A 9,906-nucleotide genomic window follows, 5' to 3' on the forward strand; every position below is an offset into this window, starting at 1 on the left:
CATTCGGACTGCCGGACATTGAGGCTGACGGAATGGCCGTGCCGTGAGTCGTCAAAGTGGCTCGTTTTTTAGGGGCACCCAACGACGTTTTCCTCCCAAATTCATTGAAAACACTTTTTAGGCTATCCAGAGTATTTTCACATCTCCAGAAATGCATTCTAAGTGGTGCTATAAAATTTCTATCTATTCGGTCGTCCTAGGGCAACTTGAGTCTTTTCGAAATTACAAGGGCCTCAGTATTATTTTCCAGAAAATTTTAGGTGCAATTTTAAGTTTTACGAAAGTGAGAATTTTTCTGATTCCTCTCTCCATCTTATTTTCGAGTCCGAAAATTTTCGGTTTCCTTTTTCTGCGAAAATTAGGCTAACTTGGGGATTGAAATGCGAAAAATTAAACTTCAGAAAATCGTAGGGTATTTGTTAGATATATGCTTCGAAAATTATACATGAATGCAACGGTCATCTAGAACTTTTTAGCCTTCCCCAAGCCATAGAAAAAGTCTACGCAATTTTTGCTTCTCCGAACAGATATTTTTCAGAAAACAGTCGTTGGGTGTGTCTGGAGCCTGCTTTCTAAGACTCAATCTGTGTCGAGAGTTCAGCAAAATGAGGTTTCAAAATGAAAGCCAGTCTTCCTTGTGAGTTTGATATTTGAGTTTTTTTCTTTTTTAGTACACGGCCTTGGTTTTGCATCTCCACCAAGAATTATTGGCCTGCTATGTTGGTCGCCTTCATGCCTAAAACCGTCTCTTTCAGTTTTCCATCAAAGTCCAAAACAGCATTCAAAAACGAAATCAAGATGTGCTTGTGTTTTGGATTTGCAAAGATTCTGCGAAATGCCAGATCGTGTTTTGGGTCCGTGAATATCATATCTCTAACATTTTGAAAAATATCTCATTTCTTTTCTGCGCATCTTTGAATAATTCGCGATAATCTCTAGCCTTTAGGCAAGAACTAGTTCACCCACCGATGTTCCTCTGCATTTTGTGATTGTTTTGCTCTCTTGAGCGTTGGCTGTGGGTTAAAAACGTGTTTTTAGAGGTAAACAGCCTAAGTATAACAAAAAAGGTTTTTTTATAGTATATATATAATAAAAAAATATTGTTAAGCTCAAATAGTTCCTCGATTCTATCTTGGAATTAGTGCGAGTAAGATTTTTATTTTTTATAACATGAGAAGATTTCATGCACACTTCTTCAGGTTCCCTTCGGCCGATCGCCTTTTTTCTAAGCCTGTTTTTTTTCCTACACAGGCTATGCGTGTACAGGAGGCGAAGTCGATTTTCAGGACACTGATGCCATGGAAAAGGCCACGAAAATCCAGAACAGCGATCCTTTAAAATCGCTTCGCTCTTCTATTGCATTTTATGTCGGAAAGATTACGGAAAACGAGAATGGGGTCACCGAAATTAAAGAAACCATCCAAGAGATGAAAACTCATTTGGCCAATATGGACACAACGCTGCAAAACCTGACAACAGAGCTGACGAATACACAAACTCAAGTTGGAAGCGATCAAAACAATACAAAAGCAGAAATCCAGGCCCTCAAAATCCACGAGTTTGAAACAAAAATAAAGCAAATCAACAAGGAAATAACCGCGCTAAAATCTTGTGCTTGCCCTGATTCTTGGAAAACACAGACCAGTTCCACCGTCCCTCCCGCTGGACTTGGTACGAGCACAATGCAAGATCCGTATAAAATAGCCACAACAAACGACTTGCAACCCACCGGCCTTCCTGCTGGACCGGGTACGGGCACAATGCAAGATCCGTATAAAATAGCCACAACAAACGACTTGCAACCCCCCGGGCTTCCTGCTGGACCGGGTACGAGCGCAATGCAAGATCCGTATAAAATAGCCACAACAAATGACTTGCAACCCACCGTCCTTCCTGCTGGACCGGGTACGGGCACAATGCAAGATCCGTATAAAATAGCCACAGTAAATGACTTGCAAAAGTTACGCACTGTGTGGGGAAGTAATACTGGCAAATATTTCATCGTCACACAAGACATCGACTTATCTTCTATTGCAAATTTTACTTCTTTGCCAGACTTTAACGGCACTTTGGATGGGAATAATAAAAAGATGTTGAATCTAAGGATAGATCGGTACTATGCAAGTTTGTTTCAACAAATTGGCCAAGGTGGGGTAGTGAAAAACCTAGGCTTTGAAAACGTAGCGATTAAAGGCAATAGAGGCGCAGCCGCATTGGCAACATATAATTACGGCACAGTAGACAACTGCTATGTCACAGGCCAGGTTTCCTGCTCAGCCAAATACGGTCACTCAGGAGGTCTGGTCTTATATAGCTCGACAGGATCCATCATCAAAAACAGCTACTCCACGGCCAGGGTTTCAGGGAGCTATTATTCTGGGGGTTTGGTTGCAGTTATGAATAAAGCCACCGTAGAAAACAGCTACTCGTCAGGATCGGTTTCAACTGTGGACAGTGGAGCTGGGGGTTTGGTGGCAAGCATGACTGGTGGAGTGATCAGACAAAGTTATGCCACCGGATCGGTCTCAGGAAAGTATGTTATTGGTGGACTGGTAGGATTGGTTAATAATCCTGAATCCATCATAGAAAACAGCTACTCGTCAGGATCGGTTTCGGCCTTAGGAATGGGCGGTGGTTTGGTGGGAAATCTTAGCGGTAAAATCAAAAACAGCTACTCATCAGGATCGGTTGTATCAAAACAATCCAGAGTCAACAGACTCGGCGTATTGGCAGGTGAATATGGTAGTGAGGGCACTATCATCAAAAGCTTTGGCAAAAGTCAATCAGGCGTCTCGAATACGCGAGGACAAAAAACTGACGCTGAGTTAAAAGATCCCTCTACTTTTTCAAGCTGGGATAAAAACATCTGGAAAATTGAATCTGGAAAGTATCCCAAATTAAAAGTTTTTTTGAATTAGGATTCTCATTTAAGAGAGAAACAGGAATTTTTCATGGCACAGGCTTCTTTAGAATTAGTTGGCTTGACGTACATTTTGTTTTGAAGTCCTTAACGTTTCTCTCGTGAACGACTCTTGTTTAAAGGGAAAAGCTTCCTATTTCATAGTTCCAATTTTATTCCAACTTTTGGTTTTGAAACAGGATCAAGTGGAATTCTATGTAGTTTCTGTGTTGTTTTCGATCAATGATTTTTCGGATCTTTGGAACCCCATTTTCCAAAAAGACAGATATCTTTTTGCCGATATTCGACCACATTAGTCGATCGCTTTGCTCTTTCTTGTCACGAATCACCTCTTCTGGTGAGCACAGAAAGTCTTGGATTTGCCTTAATCGTTTCAAAAACTACAATTCTTTTTTTACCGCAGAAGTGAAAGATCGCCGGGCTTGCTTTCCTAAAAAAACCGGCTTTTCCAAACTTTTTCAAGAAATTGGCAAAAAGCCATTGGTTGTTGATGCCTTTCTTGAGCTTCGTTCGATACTTTTTCGTGAAAAAGTGTTCTTGAACAAAAACAGTGATATTGTTTTTGGGTAGCGGGGTTTTGGGATTCACAGCTGTAGTTTTCTCAGAGATCCATGGATGTTCGGGGATTTTGTCTTTATTTTCCTCCAATTTGCGCGGACTATTTAAAAGACTTTCAACGTTGTTTTCTCCTTTGGCGATAATTTATTGCCATTGAACAGACTTCTCGGCAGAAGAATTGGCCCGTTTCCGCGTTTAGGCCTTTCCCGATTGCCCTGAGCACCTTTTGAGCACTTTTTTGAGTTTGGAGCACTATTTTGCATTTTGAGCACCCTTAAGCACTTTTTCGCACTTTGGGCAACATTTGAGCAATATTTCACATTTCGAGCAAATTTCGAGCAACATATGTCTTCTAAAACATTTTAAAGCAAAACCTGTGTGTCGCTCGCAACGAGAATCGTGTTCCAGGTCATAAATTTGAATAACTAATGATGTTGTCAAGAATAAAAGACCGTTGTCATGGAAAGGCACGTGGACTTATCCTCACTGAGCGTGAGTACAGAAGTTTCTGATTGGCTGATGTATCATGCGTGTGTCATCTCAAATTTCTAAATCATCTGATGCTAGCACTGCTGAATTTATTTACAATTCGTAACCGGCTTTAGTTTTTTAAAAATATTATTGTTCTATATTCTATCAACCTTTCGTAACAACCTGTCGAATAACACTACGCAAAATAGATTGTTAATTACTTCAGTAAAAATTGACATATTTACGAAAAGCTAAGAGGTAACTGTTCACAACTTTTAGCACTTTTTGAGCACTATTTTGAGATTTTGAGCACTTTTTGAGCACTTTTTAGCCATTTTTGCCAGCACTTTTTTAGGATTTTACGAGCGCAATCGGGAAACGCCTATCCGTGTTGAAATAGAAATCATTTTCAGTGGAGCCACAGAAAATACCAAAAATGTCCAGGTCTAGTTGGGTTTTTTGGCTTTTTTGTATCTGATACAAGAAAAAACTTTGAAAACAAAGCGTTTTTTTCTTGGTATCGTGTTTTTTCCTCATCCGTTTCCTAAAATGGGACTTTTTTTGGCCCTGGGTCTTTATAAGAAAAGTGTTTGTTAGATTTTTCTAGCACTTCTTTTATTTCCAAATGATGCTTTTCACCATAGTTCAGTCTCATCCATGCATCTTGAGAAAGCTCTTTTGGCTTAGGATGTTAGGGCATCAATTTGACCGAAAACTGAAGAAAATTTTCTGGAAAAATCTTTCCTGTTTTTCTTTTGAAAGATGACAAAAAAGACTAAGCTAAGAAAAAAGTTTTGTCATACCAAAGATAAACATGCTGGAGTTGGTTGATTTGCGGCAGGATTTGGGCAAGCTTGGAAGCTTTTGCTTCTTGCTTAGTTTTGACGATACAAACCGCCATATCGGTTTTTTTTTTCTTTTGAAAACTTGCAACTTTGTTGGTCTTTTTGGTAGCTGATGTATAAAAAAAGACTGAATTTATTTTCTAAGTTTTAAAGTTGGGGGACTTTAGATTTTGGGAAGGGGTTCTTTGTTTTTTCCATGGTGTCATTATCTAAAAAAATACAAAAATTGACAACAAGCTCATAATAAAGGATCTGAAGAATGTTTTGTCTACGCATATTATTTTTTTTGTTTATCTTTTTCTATTTTCTCTTTTTCTTTTCTTTCTTTCTTATTTCTTTCTTTATTAAGACTGTGGCACGGGAGTTTAGGATATAGGAGAGTAAAGAAAGAAACGTAAAGAAACTATTTAACTATTTAACAAAAACCCCTTGATCTAATTTTCTTCTGTAGTATTGAATGTCTCTTAGGGTGGGTGGGGTTAAGAAGATACCCAACCTCGTCCCCAGGGCTTTTCCCTTCAAAAAAATGGGTGGAAAAGCCCTGGGTACGAGGTTGCCGATCACCCCGTCGGCTGTGAGGATCTGATCCTTGTAAAGATCGACAAACCAAGAAAAATAATTTCTTTGAAAAGTTCGATTGGCTTTTTCAAAAAGAAATTAATAGAAATCAGAAATCATGTGCACAATTATTCTTAGTTGTTTACTTCAAATCACTCTGACTTTGCATGACATTAGGACTGTAACCAAGTTAAGGATTATTTCGTGTGTTCGTAAGTAAATAAAAAGGTCTTTGAGACTGGGACAACATGTCTCCTAACTTGATATCCCTCGGAAGATACTTATCTTTTAAATAAACATTTAGACCTTTTTATAAATTATCTAAGAAAGCCTAAGTTTCAAGGGACCGTTTATAATTTATGGGTTAGGGCGTTGGGGGGTTGGTGTTTGGAGGGGGGGGGGGCATTAATTTTCATCCAAAACATTTAGGGGAGCCATCAAAATTCAATTAGTACTCTGTATAGGGAGGAGGGGGGCACTTAAAACTTACTTTAATAATCGGTCTGGTTTAGAGAAGTATTTTAACAAATAAACTTTGGGTCCAGTTAAAGAAGATATTGATAAATTCCAAGTGAAATCCGAGTGCTTTTCAACATTTAACAGAGTAAAATTATGAGACTGAAATAGGAGATTGATTTTTATTATATAAATTATAATGAAATATCAGGTGATCTTCCGCGCGAAAGAGTGATATCTTCACATGTCAGAATAGCATGTTACATGGTTACCCCATGCAAACACGTGCTGTGTTTGGTCCGAATTTGTTTGTGATAACGTTCACATCTTGAATAAAGAGTTAAAATTGATATTTCATTGAACTTAATAAACACAACATTACATGTCTTTTTCTTGGAGATACAAATTTTATTTTCTCCGCGCGGCCATGTAGTCTATGTAATACCCTCTATTTATTTGTTACATAACATCACAAAGTCTAGCAAATACATTAATGTTAATAGCAGAGCTCCTTAAGCATGCACGCGCAGATCCCCATAGCAAAGTAAATCTACCCATCCTAGAAAATTTGGTAATCACGTGACCGTACACTGCCCGAGCAACCGACCGTCCCCCTGCACCACAGGCACACCAATATAAAATAATTCTGTTATCAGGTATGGCAACCCAAATGTAGACTGCAAAACAGTCCGTATTTTTGCGTATTCAAGTACGGGCGAGCAGTCAAACAAAAGGTCTGGAACGAGGCTGAAAACATAGAGAGAGAATGGGGAGAGACGCTAAAAATACGACTCTTACGCCACGCTTTACCGATTTTTGTACTGATTTTGAGAAAAAAACCGACGGTTTTGCAGTCTAACCCAAATGCAACGGAAGAAAATCGCATGGCCGCCCGGATTTTTAGAGAGAAAAAAAACAACAACAACAAAGTTGTGTCCTTTTTGGTGTTAATTTTAATGTTTGCACTCACATGGATAACACAGAAAGAGCTAGGGAGACGAATTTACTTACATGAAAATTTCATAGCGGTGGTGAGAAAAAGAGAAATGCTAGAGGCCAGGTGAAAATAAGGGGCAGTGAAAAAATAGAGCGGAACATGAACACAGGAAACAAAATCTTTGGTAAGCACATATGACAATTCCTCCATAAAAATAACCATTTTTAAATTAAACATTGTCAAACGTCATTATCCCCACAGACTGACAGTTCATTTCCTTTAGGATTCTTCATATTAAATTTGTTTTTTCTTTCCTGCTTTCCACTCCATCATGAACTCAGAATGAGCTAAATTTATCATGGGTATCCTACAGTTTGTCTGTATAATACAGGGGCGCATCCAGGATTTTTTTTAGGAGGGGGTGCACCCGTCTCTTGCTCTACTTCAACACCAATAAACCACATGGTTTTTTTTTTTGCAGAATACCAGTTGTATTAGAAAACCGCAGGTCATCTCAGGGGGGGGGGGGGGGGTGCGCACCCCCTGCACCCTCTCCCTAGATCCGCCCCTCTAATATATTTATCTATTAATTCAATGGACTTTTGTCATTATTTCTTGATAATAATATTGCTGTTTACTTTTTGTTTCAGATAGTAAAGAAGGCAGCACTGACAACTTCATTATTAGCTGGAGCAGGAGCAGCTCTGATTGGTCACAGAATTTTGAAAAAAGACTTCAAACTGTTTTGAGAACGTCATTATTAATAGTGTCCAATTTGTTAGTCGGTACAGAACACAAGGTGTTGGTAAACAATGTTTTGGGTTTTAATTTTTTTGCACATCATTGAAATGTTGTATCCACACATGAATCACACTTTCTTTGAAGGAAGTAGATATTTATTGCCTTGAAAAGAAAATACTATTTCTGTAAAGTAATCATTATAAGTGTTAATCAGAAAGTAAACCCCTCCTGGAAGCTGATGTTATTGGCAATAGCTGAAACATTGTCAGAAATGTGAATAGTTGGTCAAGGTGCAAACAATTCAGGTCAACTTTGAGATTCTGAGGACAGTCTTTCACTTTTTTGAAGGTGTGTGTGGCTGACCATTCAACACCTCAGACACCAGACTTGAGGTCCTAGTTCAGGCCTCGTCCATTACGTTGTTGCTTTACACAAGGAACTTTACTCCATTTTGTCTCTCCTTACCCAGGTGTATAAATGGGTACTGGCAACATACTGCTGGGGGGAGGGAGTAACCCTGCGATCCTGTCCAGGGGGGAGTAGCAATACTCCACTGTGGTTTGGGCCTTTGACTTGTGTGTGCTTTTCCTTTTTTTTTCCCCTTTCACCCAAGGGCATACTTATTACCAGTATTAGCTAACCAGGAGAAAACTGTTTTTAACAATGTTATTTGAAACTAGTTTTTTAATTTCTTTGTCTTCTTATCACAATAACAAAAATTAAAATTAAAGATCACAAATAACAAATAAAAAGGCAGATGCCAGTACAAATAAGCAAAGGTAAAAATATAGTTAATGACTTTTAATCAAACCAGCATAACGCTGCAGCTGTCAATGACTTTTTTGCTTGTTTATTGGCTACTGAGAAAGAATAATGAAATTCATTGGTTAAAACTTTGACAGGTTAAGTTACACCACTTCCTTAAATAAATTTGGAATTCACCTGTTTTCCAGAGTTCAGAACAAAATACAATCAAAACGTCGTGTGCATGTGTTTTTATTGTTTTACAACCCTGTTATTTATTTCCCTAACACACTTTGTTAACATTTACACTGATACTATCTGGACTTTGTAATGCTTACTGAAAGAGAGTTTTAAGTATATTTTTAGCTGACTGTCACAAAATATCTTTGTCTTTACTTATTGACAAAACCACAGAGGTAGCATGTAATAATATTATCTTGTCTAATAACATCATGTGCGAACATTACAGTAATCAGCAAGCTGTAATTATTTAAAGAATAAGACCAAATCAGCAAGCTGTAATTATTAAAAGAATAAGAACATAAGATAATATTTTTTATTTGCAATTTGTTACCAATTTTAAATAACATTTTGGCAGCTTGAGACATAAGACCTGAGACCTTTGTGAATATATAAAAGCTCACATTGAAGTGTCATTTAAAAATTACCTTCTTAATATTTTATTCACGCAGTGCTCTTCCCCCAAACCCCGTTACAAACTTGTATAAGCCCTGCAGGTTTTGCTGCCACAGTGGTTAAAGATTTCCATCAACTAAACAATGCAACAGCACTTTTGTCTTGTTTCTTATTTTCAACCGAGGTTACAGATGGTATAATAACCGACCACACAAATCAAAAGACTGAAAAGACATTGACGAGTCCCAAACCACAAGACAATAGCTAAGGAATAGACCATTAGAAAAGTGAAGAGGAGGAAAAAAAATGAAAAATTAATGATAAAAAATGCAAACATGGTAAAAATAAATACATTCAAAGCTAGCCTGCGTAGCAAGCGTTTCCTTGCTGTTTTGGAGCAAAGGAAGACAGAGGAACGGGATTCTTGGTTTTGGCCGCTCGAGAAATGAAGCGAGAGCCCAAAAATGAAAGAGGGGGCCATTTTTCGTGCAGTCTTTATTGCGCAATCTTTGACTCTCGAAACAGCATGGAAACGTTTCCTACACACACTAATTTAAAGCAGAAACTCCCTCTTACCCCTTTTCACTTTTCTTAATATGGTCTACCCTAAAATACCCATAACAAGGTTAATGCCTATGCATCTTGAACAGTTTTAGAGAATTCTTCTTTTACTTGCATCAGTAAAGAGGAATCACTTAGGACCTCAATAGCTGCAAAGCACAGGGCTTTAGCAGCAACAATGGTTTGATCATGGGCACCCTGTGTACCTGATACCTCTCGGAAGGCATGTGAGTGGTAAGGAACAGATTTTTTTATGCAATACAATGGATGCAACCCAGGAACTATCATAGAAACATTTCCAAAGTCAGTGGATCCATCTACGATACTCTCTTGTTCTGCTTGTGATGGAAACACCATGCCCATTCTTTCAGCATATTTCTGATACAGTAGAGCAAGTTTGGTGTTTGATAGCACCCCAGCATGGCGAGTACTATCCCACTGAACGTCTACTGTACAGTTAGTAGCCTTTGCAGCTGCCT

General features: G+C 38.3%; 1 protein-coding gene across 1 annotated transcript in view; it reads right to left on the minus strand.

Moving 5' to 3' along the window:
- Positions 1-9,402: 9,402 nt before the first annotated feature.
- The window catches only part of LOC140925167 (xaa-Arg dipeptidase-like), a 1,524-nt gene continuing 1,020 nt past the window's right edge, over positions 9,403-9,906 (minus strand). Inside the window, exon 1 of the mRNA XM_073375120.1 lies at positions 9,403-9,906. This exon is cut by the window's right edge and continues 1,020 nt beyond it. Within this exon, the coding sequence (XP_073231221.1) occupies positions 9,500-9,906 (407 nt within the window). The 3' untranslated portion in view covers positions 9,403-9,499.

Source organism: Porites lutea, chromosome 14 (genome assembly GCF_958299795.1).
Source record: "Porites lutea chromosome 14, jaPorLute2.1, whole genome shotgun sequence".
NCBI lineage: Eukaryota > Metazoa > Cnidaria > Anthozoa > Scleractinia > Poritidae > Porites > Porites lutea.